Raw genomic sequence first — 19,924 nt, 5'->3', positions numbered from 1 at the left:
TACACGCAGAGACAGACAGCGTAGAGACACACAGCGTAGAGACACACACATACACGCAGAGACACACAGCACAGAGACACACAGCATAGAGACACACACACAGCACAGACACACACATACACGCAGAGACACACCGCAGAGGCACACACAGCACAGACACACACATACACGCAGAGACACACAGCCCAGAGACACACAGCCCAGAGACACACAGCCCAGAGACACACAGCCCAGAGACACACAGCGTAGAGACACACAGCGTAGAGACACACAGCGTAGAGACACACAGCGTAGAGACACACACACAGCACAGACACACATACATGCAGAGACACACAGCGTAGAGACACACAGCGTAGAGACACACAGCGTAGAGACACACAGCACGGAGACACACAGCCCGGAGACACACAGCCCGGAGACACACAGCCCGGAGACACACAGCCCGGAGACACACAGCCCGGAGACACACAGCCCGGAGACACACAGCCCGGAGACACACAGCCCGGAGACACACAGCCCGGAGACACACAGCCCGGAGACACACAGCCCGGAGACACACAGCCCGGAGACACACAGCCCGGAGACACACAGCCCGGAGACACACAGCCCGGAGACACACAGCCCGGAGACACACAGCCCGGAGACACACAGCCCGGAGACACACAGCCCGGAGACACACAGCCCGGAGACACACGGCACAGAGACACACACAGCACAGAGACACACACAGCACAGACACACATACACGCAGAGACACACAGCGTAGAGACACACAGCGTAGAGACACACAGCGTAGAGACACACAGCACAGAGACACAGCGTAGAGACACACACCACAGACACACATACACACAGAGACACAGCGCAGAGACACACAGCACAGAGACACACAGCGTAGAGAAACACAGCACAGAGACACAGTGTAGAGACACACACAGCACAGACACACATACACGCAGAGACACACAGCACAGAGACACAGCGTAGAGACACACACAGCACAGACACACACATACACGCAGAGACACACAGTGTAGAGAGAGACACAGCGTAGAGACACACACATACACACGTGCGCGCACACAGCTTAGAGAGAGACACACACAGCGTAGACACACACATGCAGAGACACAGCACAGCGACACACAGCATAGAGAGGGACACAGCGCACAGACACACACATACACGCGCGCGCGCACAGCACAGATAGAGACACACACAGCGTAGACACACATACACGCGCACACACAGCGCAGAGACACACTGTAGAGACACACACAGCACAGACACACACACACACAGCGCAAACATACGCAGACACACACACACACAGACAGCGCAGACAGACACACACAGCGCAGACACACACACAGTGCAGACACACACACACACACACACACACAGAGACAGCGCAGACACACACACACAGCGCAGACACACACACACACACAGCGCAGACATACGCAGACACACACACACACAATGCAGACACACACACACACAGCGCAGACATACGCAGACACACACACGCAGACAGTGCAGACACACACACAGACACACACACAGCGCAGATACACACACAGCGCAGACACACACACACACACACAGCGCAGACACGCACACACACACAGCGCAGACACACACACACACACAGCGCAGACACACACAAACACAGCGCAGACACACACACACACAGCGCAGACACACACACACACACACAGCGCAGACACACACACACACACAGCGCAGAGACACACACACACAGCGCAGAGACACACACACACACACACAGCGCAGACACACACACACAGCGCAGAGACACACACACACACACACAGCGCAGACACACACATACACAGACACACACACACACACACACAGCGCAGACACAGACACACACACACAGCGCAGAGACACACACACACACACAGCGCAGACACACACACACACACAGCGCAGACACACACACACACAGCGCAGACACACACACACACACAGCGCAGACACACACACACACACACAGCGCAGACACACACACACACAGCGCAGACACACACACACAGCGCAGACACACACACACACAGCGCAGACACACATACACAGCGCAGACACACACACACAGCGCAGAGATACACACAGCGCAGAGACACACACACACAGACACACACACACACACACAGCGCAGACACACACACACACAGTGCAGAGACACACACACACACACAGACACACACACAGACACACACACACACACAGACACACACACAGACACACACACACAGACACACACACATACACAGACACACACACACAGACACACACACACACAGACACACACACACACACACACAGACACACACACACACACACACACAGACACACACACATACACAGACACACACACACAGACACACACACACACAGACACACAAACACACAGACACACACACACACACACACAGACACACACACACACACACACACACAGACACACACACACACACACACACACAGACACACACACAGACACACACACACAGACACACACACACACAGACACACACACAGACACACACACAGACACACACACATACACAGACACACACACACAGACACACACACAGACACACACACACAGACACACACACACAGACACACACACACACACACACACACATACACAGACACACACACACAGACACACACACACACAGACACACACACACACACACACAGACACACACAGACACACACTGTCAGTCTAAGCGAGAGACCTAAAGGAGTTGGCTGCTGTCGAGTCCCAATAGGACAGATGATCTGGGAAGAATTCAGGAGTTCCCAGGAGGTACGAGCGAGAGAACACAAAGATGTTTAAGACGCCTAGCTGAGCTGCACAGGACTGAAATGCTTCACCCCAGGCAGTACCCCGTCTGTCGGAGCGCCTGGCTCAGGGCGGTCACTCGTTGACCCTGCCCCCATGCCAGCGAGTCTAACGTTCCCCAGCGGGGAGGGAACACAGCCCCGCTAGACTTTTCATCCACCCTAAACCGATCTCTGCAATCACCTTCCACAGCCAAGGTGGTGGGGAGAGGGGGTTCCCTCAGCCTTGCTCATCCCCGAGTGGCTGTGTCCTGTTGTGATCCAGTTCCCCACACAAACCCCCTGTGTGTGTGTGTGAGCACGTGTGTGTGTGTGTGTGTGTGCATGCGAGTGTGTGCACGTGAGTGTGTGTGTATGTGCATGGGAGTATGAGAGTGTGTGTGTATGTAAATGTGTGTGTGTGCAAGTGTGCACATGAGTGTGTGCATGTGTGTGTATGCATGCACGTGTGCACATGCGAGTGTGTGCGCCGCGTGTATGAGGGTGTGCGTCACGTGTATGCGAGCGTGTGCGTCGCGTGTATGCGAGCGTGTGCGCCGCGTGTATGCGAGTGTGCGCCGCGTGTATGCGAGTTGTGCGCCGCGTGTATGCGAGTGTGCGCCGCGTGTGTATGCGAGTGCGCGCGCCGCGTGTATGCGAGTGCGCGCGCCGCGTGTATGCGAGTGCGCGCGCCGCGTGTATGCGAGTGCGCGCGCCGCGTGTATGCGAGTGCGCGCGCCGCGTGTATGCGAGTGCGCGCGCCGCGTGTATGCGAGTGCGCGCGCCGCGTGTATGCGAGTGTATGCCCACGTGTATGCGAGTGCGTGCACGCGTGTATGCGAGTGTGTGCACGTGTGTATGCGAGTGTGTGCACGTGTGTATGCGAGTGTGTGTATGCAAGTGTGTGCACGAGCGTGTGTGTGTGTGAGCATGTGTGAGTGAGTATTGGTGTGTGTGTACACAAGTGGGAGTGAGTGTTTGTGTGTGTGTGCGTGTGAGAGTGAGTTTTGGTGTGTGTGTGTACACGAGTGGGAGTGAGTGTTACTGTGTGTGCGTGTGAGAGTGAGTTTTGGTGTGTGTGTGTACACGAGTGGGAGTGAGTGTTACTGTGTGTGCGTGTGAGAATGAGTATTGGTGTGTGTGTGTACACGAGTGGGAGTGAGTGTTACTGTGTGTGTGTGTGTGAGAGAGTGAGTATTGGTGTGTGTGTGTACACAAGTGGGAGTGAGTGTTTATGTGTGTGTGTGTACACGAGTGGGAGTGAGTGTTCGTGTGTGTGTGTGTGAGAGAGTGAGTATTGGTGTGTGTGTGTGTGTGTACACGAGTGGGAGTGAGTGTGTGTGTGTGTGTGTGAGAGTGAGTATTGGTGTGTGTGTGTGTACACGAGTGGGAGTGAGTGTGTGTGTGTGTGTGTGTGTGAGAGAGTGAGTATTGGTGTGTGTGTGTACACGAGTGGGAGTGAGTATTGGTGTGTGTGTGTGTGTGTGTGTACACGAGTGGGAGTGAGTGTGTGTGTGTGTGAGAGAGTGAGTATTGGTGTGTGTGTGTGTGTGTGTGTGTACACGAGTGGGAGTGAGTGTGTGTGTGTGTGTACACGAGTGGGAGTGAGTGTTCGTGTGTGTGTGTGTGAGAGAGTGAGTATTGGTGTGTGTGTGTGTGTGTACACGAGTGGGAGTGAGTGTGTGTGTGTGTGAGAGAGTGAGTATTGGTGTGTGTGTGTGTGTGTACACGAGTGGGAGTGAGTGTGTGTGTGTGTAAGAGAGTGAGTATTGGTGTGTGTGTGTACACGAGTGGGAGTGAGTGTGTGTGTGTGAGAGTGAGTATTGGTGTGTGTGTGTACACGAGTGGGAGTGAGTGTGTGTGTGTGAGAGTGAGTATTGGTGTGTGTGTGTGTGTGTACACGAGTGGGAGTGAGTGTGTGTGTGTGTGAGAGAGTGAGTATTGGTGTGTGTGTGTACACGAGTGGGAGTGAGTGTGTGTGTGTGAGAGTGAGTATTGGTGTGTGTGTGTACACGAGTGGGAGTGAGTGTGTGCGTGTGAGAGTGAGTTTTGGTGTGTGTGTGTACACGAGTGAGAGTGAGTGTTTATGTTGTGTGTGTACACGAGTGGGAGTGAGTGTTTATGTTGTGTGTGTACACGAGTGGGAGTGAGTGTTACTGTGTGCGTGTGAGAGTGAGTGTTGGTGTGTGTGTGTGTGTGTACACGAGTGGGAGTGAGTGTTACTGTGTGCGTGTGAGAGTGAGTGTTGGTGTGTGTGTGTATACGAGTGGGAGTGAGTGTGTGTGTGTGTGTGAGAGTGAGTATTGGTGTGTGTGTGTACACGAGTGGGAGTGAGTGTGTGTGTGTGAGAGAGTGAGTATTGGTGTGTGTGTGTACACGAGTGAGAGTGAGTGTTTATGTTGTGTGTGTACACGAGTGGGAGTGAGTGTTACTGTGTGCGTGTGAGAGTGAGTTTTGGTGTGTGTGTGTACACGAGTGAGAGTGAGTGTTTATGTTGTGTGTGTACACGAGTGGGAGTGAGTGTTTATGTTGTGTGTGTACACGAGTGGGAGTGAGTGTTACTGTGTGCGTGTGAGAGTGAGTGTTGGTGTGTGTGTGTGTGTGTACACGAGTGGGAGTGAGTGTTACTGTGTGCGTGTGAGAGTGAGTGTTGGTGTGTGTGTGTATACGAGTGGGAGTGAGTGTGTGTGTGTGTGTGAGAGTGAGTATTGGTGTGTGTGTGTACACGAGTGGGAGTGAGTGTGTGTGTGTGAGAGAGTGAGTATTGGTGTGTGTGTGTACACGAGTGGGAGTGAGTGTTACCGTGTGCGTGTGAGAGTGAGTGTTGGTGTGTGTGTATACGAGTGGGAGTGAGTGTTCGTGTGTGAGAGTGAGTATTGGTGTGTGTGTGTGTGTGTACACGAGTGGGAGTGAGTGTTTATGTTGTGTGTGTACACGAGTGGGAGCGAGTGTTACTGTCAGTCTGTGTGAGGGAGGGAGGAGAAGCTTTATTCACTGTTATGTCAGTTGAAATGTATGAATCAGGGTTTATGCTACGTGGTTCGAGGTTAATTCGGGGGTTAGTTACCCTCAAGGGGGGGGGGGCACGGGTAGGACCAGGCGACGGAGACGTCCCTTCCAGCAGGCGAGAGCGGTCAGTCCGCGGACAGGGACTCCCGGTGCAGGGCTCGGACCTCAGGTCCAGGGAACGGTTCCTCCCCAGCGCACGTCCCGGGGGTGGGGGGGGCAGATCCCCCATTCCGATCTCGTCCTCCCCTCTCTCTCCCTCCACACCCCACCACCCCCGCCCCCCCCACACAAACTTCACAGCCGCGCCGATTAACCACTGACGTTAATCCTGGTGTTAAATAGGTCAGTTTTCCCCAAGACTGTACAATCCCCCTCCCCAACCCACCCACCCCCACAGCCCCCAACTAGCGTTAACGTAGGTAATAAAAAAAAAAAAACCACTCTGCTTTCGGACTCCCCCCCCACCCATCCCTCCCTCCCGCTCTGTTAGAAACGAAGAGGCTCCAGCCCCCTCCCCTCCCTCACATGTTGTACGCCACGTAGATGGGGTCGAGCTGGTCGGCCAGGAAGCTGTCCCTCAGGTGCATGCGCTGCTTCTCGCCCCGGGAGTTGACGGGTACCACGCCGGGGTCCACCACCACCACCACCCCCACGATCAGGTAGTGCTCCTCCAAGACCACGCCGGTCACCAGCGGCACCAGATCCAGGGCCTCCTGCTCGCAGCTGCTCAGCTCCACCACCACCACCAGCAGGTTGGTCCAGCTGAACACCGCACTACACACACACACACACACAGAGAGAGGGAGGGAGAGAGTGTTCGCAATTAATCACCGCATTCACCACCCGTCCCACCTTCTCCCCCCGCGGGAGCGAGTCCCACATTCTCCCCCGCAGGAGCGATTCCCACCTTCTCCCCCCGCGGGAGCGAGTCCCACATTCTCCCCCCGCGGGAGCGAGTCCCACATTCTCCCCCCGCAGGAGCAAGTCCCACATTCTCCCCCCGCAGGAGCGAGTCCCACATTCTCCCCCGCGGGAGCGAGTCCCACATTCGCCCCCGCAAGAGCGAGTCCCACCTTCTCCCCCCGCGGGAGCGAGTCCCACATTCTCCCCCCGCGGGAGCGAGTCCCACATTCTCCCCCCGCGGGAGCGAGTCCCATATTCTCCCCCCGCGGGAGCGAGTCCCACATTCTCCCCCGCGGGAGCGAGTCCCACATTCTCCCCGCGGGAGCGAGTCCCACATTCTCCCCCGCGGGAGCGAGTCCCACATTCTCCCCGCGGGAGCCAGTCCCACATTCTCCCCCGCGGGAGCGAGTCCCACATTCTCCCCCCACGGGAGCGAGTCCCACATTCTCCCCCGCGGGAGCGAGTCCCACATTCTCCCCCCGCGGGAGCCAGTCCCACATTCTCCCCGCGGGAGCGAGTCCCACATTCTCCCCCGCGGGAGCGAGTCCCACATTCTCCCCCGCGGGAGCGAGTCCCACATTCTCCCCCCGCGGGAGCGAGTCCCACATTCTCCCCCCGCGGGAGCGAGTCCCACATTCTCCCCCCGCGGGAGCGAGTCCCACATTCTCCCCCCGCAGGAGCGAGTCCCACATTCTCCCCCCGCAGGAGCGAGTCCCACATTCTCCCCCGCGGGAGCGAGTCCCACATTCTCCCCCGCAAGAGCGAGTCCCACCTTCTCCCCCCGCGGGAGCGAGTCCCACATTCTCCCCCCGCGGGAGCGAGTCCCACATTCTCCCCCCGCGGGAGCGAGTCCCATATTCTCCCCCCGCGGGAGCGAGTCCCACATTCTCCCCCGCGGGAGCGAGTCCCACATTCTCCCCGCGGGAGCGAGTCCCACATTCTCCCCCGCGGGAGCGAGTCTCACATTCTCCCCGCGGGAGCCAGTCCCACATTCTCCCCCCGCGGGAGCGAGTCCCACATTCTCCCCCCACGGGAGCGAGTCCCACATTCTCCCCCGCGGGAGCGAGTCCCACATTCTCCCCCCGCGGGAGCCAGTCCCACATTCTCCCCGCGGGAGCGAGTCCCACATTCTCCCCGCGGGAGCGAGTCCCACATTCTCCCCCGCGGGAGCGAGTCCCACATTCTCCCCCCGCGGGAGCGAGTCCCACATTCTCCCCCCGCGGGAGCGAGTCCCACATTCTCCCCCGTGGGAGCGAGTCCCACATTCTCCCCCGCGGGAGCGAGTCCTACATTCTCCCCCGCGGGAGCGAGTCCCACATTCTCCCCCCGCCGGAGCGAGTCCCACATTCTCCCCCCGCGGGAGCGAGTCCCACATTCTCCCCCCGCGGGAGCCAGTCCCACATTCTCCCCCGCGGGAGCGAGTCCCACATTCTCCCCCCGCGGGAGCGAGTCCCACATTCTCCCCCCGCGGGAGCGAGTCCCACCTTCTCCCCCGCGGGAGCGAGTCCCACATTCTCCCCCCGCGGGAGCGAGTCCCACATTCTCCCCCCACGGGAGCGAGTCCCACATTCTCCCCCGCGGGAGCCAGTCCCACATTCTCCCCGCGGGAGCGAGTCCCACATTCTCCCCCCCACCGGGAGCGAGTCCCACATTCTCCCCGCGGGAGCGAGTCCCACATTCTCCCCCGCGGGAGCCAGTCCCACATTCTCCCCGCGGGAGCGAGTCCCACATTCTCCCCCCCACCGGGAGCGAGTCCCACATTCTCCCCGCGGGAGCGAGTCCCACACAGCCTTTCCTGATAGTTATGACCTCTCAGTTCTGGTATTGTCCCTGTAAGTCTCTTTTGCACCTTCTCCAGTGGCTCTACATCCTTTTTGTGATATGGAGAGAGTGAGAGACAGACACAGAGCAACACAGGCAAAGACAGGGTGTGGGGGGGAGAGATGGGGAGGGAGAGAGAGAGACACACGGAGGGAGAGGGAGACACACGGAGGGAGAGGGAGACACACGGAGGGAGAGGGAGACACACGGAGGGAGAGGGAGACACACGGAGGGAGAGGGAGACACACGGAGGGAGAGGGAGACACACGGAGGGAGAGGGAGACACACGGAGGGAGAGGGAGACACACGGAGGGAGAGGGAGACACACGGAGGGAGAGGAGGACACACGGAGGGAGAGAGAGACACACGGAGGGAGAGGGAGACACACGGAGGGAGAGGGAGACACACGGAGGGAGAGGGAGACACACGGAGGGAGAGGGAGACACACGGAGGGAGAGAGAGACACACGGAGGGAGAGAGAGACACACGGAGGGAGAGAGAGACACACGGAGGGAGAGGGAGACACACGGAGGGAGAGGGAGACACACGGAGGGAGAGGGAGACACACGGAGGGAGAGGGAGACACACGGAGGGAGAGGGAGACACACGGAGGGAGAGAGAGACACACGGAGGGAGAGGGAGAAACAGGGAGGGAGAGGGAGACACACGGAGGGAGAGGGAGACACACGGAGGGAGAGGGAGAGACACGGAGGGAGAGGGAGAGACACGGAGGGAGAGGGAGAGACACGGAGGGAGAGGGAGAGACACGGAGGGAGAGGGAGAGACACGGAGGGAGAGGGAGACACACGGAGGGAGAGGGAGACACACGGAGGGAGAGGGAGACACACGGAGGGAGAGGGAGACACACGGAGGGAGAGGGAGACACACGGAGGGAGAGGGAGACACACGGAGGGAGAGGGAGAAGACACGGAGGGAGAGGGGAGACACACGGAGGGAGAGGGAGACACACGGAGGGAGAGGGGAGACACACGGAGGGAGAGGGAGACACACGGAGGGAGAGGGAGACACACGGAGGGAGAGGAGACACACGGAGGGAGAGGGAGACACAGGGGGGAGAGGGAGGACAACGGAGGGAGAGGGAGACACACGGAGGGAGAGGGAGACACACGGAGGGAGAGGGAGACACACGGAGGGAGAGGGAGGAGACACACGGAGGGAGAGGGAGAACACGGGAGGGAGAGGGGAGAACGGAGGGAGAGGGAGACACACGGAGGGAGAGGGAGACACACGGAGGGAGAGGGACACACGGAGGGAGAGGGAGAACACACGGAGGGAGAGGGAGACACACGGAGGGAGAGGGAGACACACGGAGGGAGAGAGAGACACACGGAGGAGAGAGAGACACACGGAGGGAGAGGGAGACACACGGAGGGAGAGGGAGGACACACGGAGGGAGAGGGAGACACACGGAGGGAGAGGGAGACACACGGGGGAGAGGGAGACACACGGAGGGAGAGAGAGAGGAGACACACGGAGGGAGAGGGAGAAACACGGAGGGAGAGGAGGACACACGGAGGGAGAGAGGGAGACACCACGGAGGGAGAGGGAGACACACGGAGGGAGAGGGAGACACACGGAGGGAGAAGGGAGACACACGGAGGGAGAGGGAGAGACAGACGGCGGGAGAGGGAGAGAGACAGCGAGGGAGAGGGAGAACACGGAGGGAGAGGGAGAGACACGGAGGGAGAGGGAGACACACGGAGGGAGAGGGAGGGACACACGGAAGGGAGAGGGAGACACACGGAGGGAGAGGGAGACACACGGAGGGAGGAGAGAGACACCGGAGGGAGAGGGAGACACACGGAGGGAGAGGGAGACACACGGAGGGAGAGGGAGACCACACGGAGGGAGAGGGAGACACACGGAGGGAGAGGGAGACACACGGAGGGAGAGGGAGACACACGGAGGGAGAGGAGACACACGGAGGGAGAGGGAGGACACACGGAGGGAGACGGAGAAACACGGAGGGAGAGGGAGAAACACGGAGGGAGAGGGAGAAACACGGAGGGAGAGGGAGACACACGGAGGGAGAGGGAGACACACGGAGGGAGAGGGAGACACACGGAGGGAGAGGGAGACACACGGAGGGAGAGGGAGACACACGGAGGGAGAGGGAGACACACGGAGGGAGAGGAGACACCGGAGGGAGAGGGAGACACACGGAGGGAGAGGGAGACACACGGAGGGAGAGGGAGGACACACGGAGGGAGAGGGAGACACACGGAGGGAGAGGAGGACACACGGAGGGAGAGAGAGACACACGGAGGGAGAGGAGACACACGGAGGGAGAGGGAGACACACGGAGGGAGAGGGAGACACACGGAGGGAGAGGGAGACCACACGGAGGGAGAGGGAGACACACGGAGGGAGAGGAGACACACGGAGGGAGAGGGAGACACACGGAGGGAGAGGAGACACACGGAGGGAGAGGGAGACACACGGAGGAGAGGGAGACACACGGAGGGAGAGGGAGACACACGGAGGGAGAGGGCGAAACGGAGGAGAGGGAGACACACGGAGGGAGAGGGAGACACACGGAGGGAGAGGGCGAAACCACGGAGGGAGAGGGAGACACACGGAGGGAGAGAGAGACACACGGAGGGAGAGAGAGACACACGGAAGGGAGAGCGAGGACCACCGGAGGGAGAGAGAGACACACGGAGGGAGAGGAGAGGACACACGGAGGGAGAGGGAGACACACGGCGGGGAGGAGAGACACACGGAGGGAGAGGGAGACACACGGAGGGAGAGGGAGACACACGGAGGGAGAGGGAGACACACGGAGGGAGAGGGAGACACACGGAGGGAGAGGGAGCGACAGACGGAGGGAGAGGGAGCGACACGGAGGGAGAGGGAGACGAGAGACAGGAGGGAGAGGGAGACACACGGAGGGAGAGGGCGAGACACACGGAGGGAGAGGAGGGAGACACACGGAGGGAGAGGGAGACACACGGAGGGAGAGGGAGACACACGGAGGGAGAGGCGCACACACGGAGGAGAGGGAGAGAAACACGGAGGGAGAGGGAGAAACACGGAGGGAGAGGGAGACACACGGAGGGAGAGGGAGACACCGGAGGGAGAGGGAGACACACGGAGGGAGGAGAGGGAGACACACGGAGGGAGAGGGAGACACACGGAGGGAGAGAGAGACACACGGAGGGAGAGAGAGACACAGGAGGGAGAGAGAGACACACGGAGGGAGAGGGAGACACACGGAGGGAGAGGGAGACACACGGAGGAGAGGGGAGACACACGGAGGGAGAGGGAGACACACGGAGGGAGAGGGGAGAAACACGGAGGGAGAGGGAGACACACGGAGGGAGAGGGAGGACACACGGAGGGAGAGGGAGACACACGGAGGAGAGGGAGAAAACCGGAGGGAGAACCGGAGAGGAGAATCACGGAGGGAGAACCCGGAGGGAGAACACGGAGGGAGAGGGAGACACACGGAGGGAGAGGGAGACACACGGAGGGAGGGGAGACACACGGAGGAGAGGGAGACACACGGAGGGAGAGGGAGACACACGGAGGGAGAGAGAGACACACGGAGGGAGAGAGAGACACACGGAGGGAGATGGAGACACACGGAGGGAGAGAGAGACACACGGAGGGAGAGAGAGACACACGGAGGGAGAGAGAGACACACGGAGGGAGAGAGAGACACCACAGGAGGGAGAGAGAGACACACACGGAGGGAGAGAGAGACACACGGAGGGGAGAGAGAGACACAGGAGGGAGAGAGAGACACACGGAGGGAGAGGGAGACACACGGAGGGAGAGAGAGACACACGGAGGGAGAGGGAGACACACGGAGGGAGAGGGAGACACACGGAGGGAGAGAGCGACACACGGAGGGAGAGGGAGACACACGGAGGGAGAGGGAGACACACGGAGGGAGAAGAGAGCACACGGAGGGAGAGGGAGACACACGGAGGGAGAGGGAGGGACACACGGAGGGAGAGAGAGACACACGGAGGGAGAGGGAGACACACGGAGGGAGAGGGAGACACACGGAGGGAGAGGGAGACACACGGAGGGAGAGGGAGACACACGGAGGGAGAGGGAGACACACGGAGGGAGAGGGAGACACACACGGAGGGAGAGGGAGACACACACGGAGGGAGAGGGAGACACACGGAGGGAGAGGGAGACACACGGAGGGAGAGGGAGAAACACGGAGGGAGAGGGAGACACACGGAGAGAGAGACACACGGAGGGAGAGAGAGACACACGGAGGGAGAGAGAGACACACGGAGGGAGAGAGAGACACACGGAGGGAGAGGGAGACACACGGAGGGAGAGAGAGAGACACACGGAGGGAGAGGGAGACACACGGAGGGAGAGGGAGACACACGGAGGGAGAGGGAGACACACGGAGGTAGAGGGAGACACACGGAGGGAGAGGGAGACACACGGAGGGAGAGGGAGACACACGGAGGGAGAGGGAGACACACGGAGGGAGAGGGGAGACCCACGGAGGGAGAGGGAGACGCCACGGAGGGAGAGGGAGAAGAGACAGACGGAGGGAGAGGGAGAGACACGGAGGGAGAGGGAGACACACGGAGGGAGAGGGAGACCACACGGAGGGAGAGGGAGAACACACGGAGGGAGAGGGAGACACACGGAGGGAGAGGGAGACACACGGAGGGAGAGGGAGACACACGGAGGGAGAGGGGAGACACAGGAGGGAGAGGGAGACACACGGAAGGAGAGGGAGACACACGGAGGGAGAGGGAGAAACACGGAGGGAGAAACACGGAGGGAGAAACACGGAGGGAGAGGGAGACACACGGAGGGAGAGGGAGACACACGGAGGGAGAGGGAGACACACGGAGGGAGAGAGAGAGAGACACACGGAGGGAGAGAGAGACACACGGAGGGAGAGAGAGACACACGGAGGGAGAGAGAGAGGCACACGGAGGGAGAGAGAGAGACACACGGAGGGAGAGAGAGACACACGGAGGGAGAGAGAGACACACGGAGGGAGAGAGAGACACACACGGAGGGAGAGAGAGACACACACAGAGGGAGAGAGAGACACACACAGAGGGAGAGAGAGACACACGGAGGGAGAGAGAGACACACGGAGGGAGAGAGACACACACGGAGGGAGAGAGAGACACACGGAGGGAGAGGGAGACACACACGGAGGGAGAGAGAGACACACGGAGGGAGAGGGAGACACACGGAGGGAGAGGGAGACACACGGAGGGAGAGGGAGACACACAGAGGGAGAGAGAGACACACACAGAGGGAGAGAGAGACACACACAGAGGGAGAGAGAGACACACGGAGGGAGAGAGAGACACACGGAGGGAGAGAGAGACACACACGGAGGGAGAGAGAGACACACACAGAGGGAGAGAGAGACACACACAGAGGGAGAGAGAGACACACGGAGGGAGAGAGAGACACACGGAGGGAGAGAGAGACACGGAGGGAGAGGGAGACACACGGAGGGAGAGGGAGACACACGGAGGGAGAGGGAGACACACGGAGGGAGAGAGAGACACGGACACGGGAGGGAGAGAGAGACACACGGGGAGGGGAGAGAGGGAGACACACGGAGGGAGAGAGGACACACGGAGGGAGAGGGAGACACACGGAGGGAGAGGGAGGACACACGGAGGGAGAGGGAGACACACGGAGGGAGAGAGAGACCACACACGGAGGGCGAGAGACACACACGGAGCGAGAGAGACACACACGGAGCGAGAGAGAGACACACGGAGTGAGAGAGAGACACACGGAGGGAGAGTGAGACACACGGAGGGAGAGAGAGACACACGGAGGGAGAGGGAGACACACGGAGGGAGAGGGAGACACACGGAGGGAGAGGGAGACACACGGAGGGAGAGGGAGACACACACGGAGGGAGAGGGAGACACACACGGAGGGAGAGGGAGACACACGGAGGGAGAGGGAGACACACGGAGGGAGAGGGAGACACACGGAGGGAGAGGGAGACACACGGAGGGAGTGGGAGACACACGGAGGGAGAGGGAGACACACGGAGGGAGAGGGAGACACACGGAGGGAGAGAGAGACACACGGAGGGAGAGAGAGACACACGGAGGGAGAGAGAGACACACGGAGGGAGAGAGAGACCACACGGAGGGAGGAGAGCACACGGAGGGAGAGAGAGACACACGGAGGGAGAGAGAGAGACACACGGAGGGAGAGGGAGACACACGGAGGGAGAGGGAGACACACGGAGGGAGAGGGAGACACACGGAGGGAGAGGGAGACACACGGAGGGAGAGGGAGACACACGGAGGGAGAGGGAGACACACGGAGGGAGAGGGAGAAACACGGAGGGAGAGGGAGACACACGGAGGGAGAGGGAGACACACGGAGGGAGAGGGAGACACACGGAGGGAGAGGGAGACACACGGAGGGAGAGAGAGACACACGGAGGGAGAGAGAGACACACGGAGGGAGAGCGGAGACACACGGAGGGAGAGGGAGACACACGGAGGGAGAGGGAGACACACGGAGGGAGAGGGCGACACACGGAGGGAGAGGGAGACCACACCGGAGGGAGAGGGAGACACACGGAGGAGAGGGAGACACACGGAGGAGAGAGAGACACACGGAGGGAGAGGAGACACACGGAGGGAGAGGGAGAACCACGGAGGAGAGGGAGACACACGGAGGGAGAGCGAGACACACGGAGGGAGAGAGAGACACACGAGGGGAGAGGAGACACACGGAGGGGGAGAGAGACACACGGAGGGAGGGAGAGACACACGGAGGGGAGAGAGAGGACACACGGAGGGGGAGAGAGAGACCCACGGAGGGAGAGGGAGACACACGGAGGAAGAGAGAGACACACGGAGGGAGAGGAGAGACAGAGGGGAGAGACAGATGGAGAGAGAGACAGACGTGGGGAGAGAGAGAGAGAGAGAGACACAGGGAGGGAGAGAGGAGGACACACGGAGGGAGAGAGAGACACACACGGAGGGAGAGAGAGACACACGGAGGGAGAGGGAGACACACGGAGGGAGAGGGAGACACACGGAGGGAGAGAGAGACACACGGAGGGAGAGGGAGACACACGGAGGGAGAGGGAGACACACGGAGGGAGAGGGAGACACACGGAGGGAGAGGGAGACACACGGAGGGAGGGAGAGACACACGGAGGGAGAGAGAGACACACGGAGGGAGAGAGAGACACACGGAGGGAGAGAGAGACACACGGAGGGAGGGAGAGACACACGGAGGGAGGGAGAGACACACGGAGGGAGGGAGAGACACACGGAGGGAGGGAGAGACACCGACGGGGAGGGAGGGAGAGACACCGACAGGGAGGGAGGGAGAGACACACGGAGGGAGAGAGAGACACACGGAGGGAGAGAGAGACAACCGGAGGAGAGAGAGACACACGGAGGGAGGAGAGAGACACACGGGAGTGAGAGAGAGACACACGGAGGGAGAGGAGAGACACACACGGAGGGAGAGGGAGACACACCAGAGGGAGAGAGAGAGACCACACGGAGGGAGAGGAGACACACAGAGGGAGAGAGAGACACACACGGGAGGGAGAGGGAGACACACGGAGGGAGAGGGAGACACACGGAGGGAGAGAGAGACACACGGAGGGAGAGAGAGACACACAGAGGGAGAGAGAGACACACAGAGGGAGAGAGAGACACACGGAGGGAGAGAGAGACACACGGAGGGAGAGAGAGACACACGGAGGGAGAGAGAGACACACGGAGGGAGAGAGACACACGGAGGGAGAGAGACACACGGAGGGAGAGAGACACACGGAGGGAGAGAGAGACACACGGAGGGAGAGAGAGACACACGGAGGGAGAGAGAGACACACGGAGGGAGAGAGAGACACACGGAGGGAGAGAGACACACGGAGGGAGAGAGACACACGGAGGGAGAGAGAGACACACGGAGGGAGAGAGACACACGGAGGGAGAGAGACACACGGAGGGAGAGGGAGACACACGGAGGGAGAGGGAGAAATACGGAGGGAGAGGGAGACACACGGAGGGAGAGGGAGACACACGGAGGGAGAGGGAGACACACGGAGGGAGAGGGAGACACACGGAGGGAGAGGGAGACACACGGAGGGAGAGAGAGACACACACGGAGGGAGAGAGAGACACACGGAGGGAGAGAGAGACACACGGAGGGAGAGAGAGACACACGGAGGGAGAGAGAGACACACGGAGGGAGAGGGAGACACACGGAGGGGGAGAGAGACAGACGGAGGGGGAGAGAGACACACGGAGGGAGAGGGAGACACACGGAGGGAGAGAGAGACACACGGAGGGAGAGAGACACACGGAGGGAGAGAGACACACGGAGGGAGAGGGAAGAACACGGAGGGAGAGGGGAGAATACGGAGGGAGAGGGAGACACACGGAGGGAGAGGGAGACACACGGAGGAGAGGGAGACACACGGAGGGAGAGGGAGACACACGAGGGAGAGGGAGAAACACGGAGGGAGAGGGAGACACCACGGAGGAGAGAGAGACACACGGGAGGGAGAGACAGACGGAGGGAGAGCAGCGGTGGGAGAGACAGACGGAGGGAGAGACAGACGGAGGGAGAGACAGACGGAGGGGAGAGACAGACGGAGGGAGAGAGAGACAGACGGAGGAGCGACAGAGGAGGGAGAGAGAGCCAAGGAGGGGGAGAGAGACACACGGAGGGAGAGAGAGAACACGGAGGGAGAGAGAGACACACGGAGGGAGAGAGGACACAGGAGGGAGAGAGAGGGACGAGGACGGAGGGAGAGAGAGACGGACCCCGGTGAGAGAGACCCACGCCAGAGAGGAGGGACCCCGGACAGAGAGAGAGACCCACGGAGGGAGAGGGAGACACACGGGAGGGAGAGGGAGGAAACACGGAGGAGAGGGAGACACTCGGAGGGAGAGGGAGACCAACGGAAGGTGAGAGGAGACACACGGGGGAGAGAGAGACCACACGGAGGAGAGGAGGACACACGGAGGGAGAGGGAGACACACGGAGGGAGAGGGAGACACCACGGAGGGAGAGGGAGACACACGGAGGGAGAGGAGACACACGGAGGGGGAGAGAGACACACGGAGGGGAGGAGAGAGACACCACGGAGGGGGAGAGAGACACACGGAGGGGGAGAGAGACACACGGAGGGGGAGAGAGAGACACACGGAGGGGGAGAGAGAGACACACGGAGGGAGAGGGAGACACACGGAGGGAGAGAGAGACACACGGAGGGAGAGAGAGACAGATGGAGGGAGAGACAGATGGAGGGAGAGACAGACGTAGGGGGAGAGAGAGAGAGAGAGACACACGGAGGGAGAGAGAGACACACGGAGGGAGAGAGAGACACACGGAGGGAGAGAGAGACACACGGAGGGAGAGGGAGACACACGGAGGGAGAGAGAGACACACGGAGGGAGAGGGAGACACACGGAGGGAGAGGGAGACACACGGAGGGAGAGGGAGACACACGGAGGGAGGGAGAGACACACGGAGGGAGGGAGAGACACACGGAGGGAGGGAGAGACACACGGAGGGAGGGAGAGACACACGGAGGGAGGGAGAGACACACGGAGGGAGGGAGAGACACACGGAGGGAGAGAGAGACACACGGAGGGAGAGAGAGACACACGGAGGGAGAGAGAGACGCACACGGAGGGAGAGAGAGACACCGGAGGGAGAGAGAGACACACACGGAGGGAGAGGGAGACACAAGAGGGAGAGAGAGAGACACACGGAGGGAGAGGGAGACACACAGAGGGAGAGAGAGACACACACGGAGGGAGAGGGAGACACACGGAGGGAGAGAGAGACACACGGAGGGAGGGAGAGACACACGGAGGGAGAGAGAGACACACGGAGGGAGAGAGAGACACACGGAGGGAGAGAGAGACACACGGAGGGAGAGAGAGACACACGGAGGGAGAGAGAGACACACACGGAGGGAGAGGGAGACACACAGAGGGAGAGAGAGAGACACACGGAGGGAGAGGGAGACACACAGAGGGAGAGAGAGACACACACGGAGGGAGAGGGAGACACACGGAGGGAGAGGGAGACACACGGAGGGAGAGAGAGACACACGGAGGGAGAGAGAGACACACGGAGGGAGAGAGAGACACACGGAGGGAGAGAGAGACACACGGAGGGAGAGAGAGACACACGGAGGGAGAGAGAGACACACGGAGGGAGAGAGAGACACACGGAGGGAGAGAGACACACGGAGGGAGAGAGACACACGGAGGGAGAGAGAGACACACGGAGGGAGAGAGAGACACACGGAGGGAGAGGGAGACACACGGAGGGAGAGGGAGACACACGGAGGGAGAGGGAGAGACAGACGGAGGGAGAGGGAGAGACACGGAGGGAGAGGGAGAGACACGGAGGGAGAGGGAGAGACACGGAGGGAGAGGGAGAGACACGGAGGGAGAGGGAGACACACGGAGGGAGAGGGAGACACACGGAGGGAGAGGGAGACACACGGAGGGAGAGGGAGACACACGGAGGGAGAGGGAGAAACACGGAGGGAGAGGGAGACACACGGAGGGAGAGGGAGACACACGGAGGGAGAGGGAGACACACGGGAGGGAGGGGAGACACACGGAGGGAGAGGGAGACACCGGAGGGAGAGAGACACACGGAGGAGAGAGGACACACGGAGGGAGAGAGAGACACACGGAGGGAGAGAGACACACGGAGGGAGAGAGACACACGGAGGGAGAGAGAGACACACGGAGGGAGAGAGACACACGGAGGGAGAGAGAGACACACGGAGGGAGAGAGACACACGGAGGGAGAGAGAGACACACGGAGGGAGAGAGACACACGGAGGGAGAGAGACACACGGAGGGAGAGGGAGAAATACGGAGGGAGAGGGAGAAATACGGAGGGAGAGGGAGACACACGGAGGGAGAGGGAGACACACGGAGGGAGAGGGAGACACACGGAGGGAGAGAGAGACAGACGGAGGGAGAGGGAGACAGACGGAGGGAGAGACAGACGGAGGGAGAGACAGACGGAGAGACAGACGGAGGAGAGACAGACGAGGAGACAGACGGAGGAGAGGACAGGCCGGAGGGAAGGAGACGACACGGAGGGAGAGACAGACGGAGGGAGAGACAGACGGAGGGAGAGACAGACGGAGGGAGAGACAGACGGAGGGAGAGACAGACGGACGGAGGGAGAGACAGACGGAGGGAGAGACAGACGGAGGAGAGACAGACGGAGGGAGAGACAGACGCGAGGGAGAGACAGACGGAGGAGAGACAGACGGAGGGAGAGAGAGACACACGGAGGGAGAGGAGGACACACGGAGGGAGAGGGA

At 60.7% G+C, this 19,924-nt stretch overlaps 1 protein-coding gene across 1 annotated transcript in view; it reads right to left on the bottom strand.

Moving 5' to 3' along the window:
• LOC121275075 (disco-interacting protein 2 homolog B-like) overlaps positions 1-19,924 on the bottom strand; it is a 97,922-nt gene that overhangs the window by 2,342 nt on the left and 75,656 nt on the right. Inside the window, exon 21 of the mRNA XM_041182479.1 lies at positions 6,397-6,645. Coding sequence (XP_041038413.1) covers positions 6,397-6,645 — 249 coding nt within the window. The remainder of the gene's footprint in view (positions 1-6,396; positions 6,646-19,924) is intronic.

This window comes from Carcharodon carcharias, assembly GCF_017639515.1.
Source record: "Carcharodon carcharias isolate sCarCar2 chromosome X unlocalized genomic scaffold, sCarCar2.pri SUPER_X_unloc_1, whole genome shotgun sequence".
Lineage (NCBI taxonomy): Eukaryota > Metazoa > Chordata > Chondrichthyes > Lamniformes > Lamnidae > Carcharodon > Carcharodon carcharias.
This window is presented reverse-complemented; position numbering and strand designations above follow the sequence as displayed.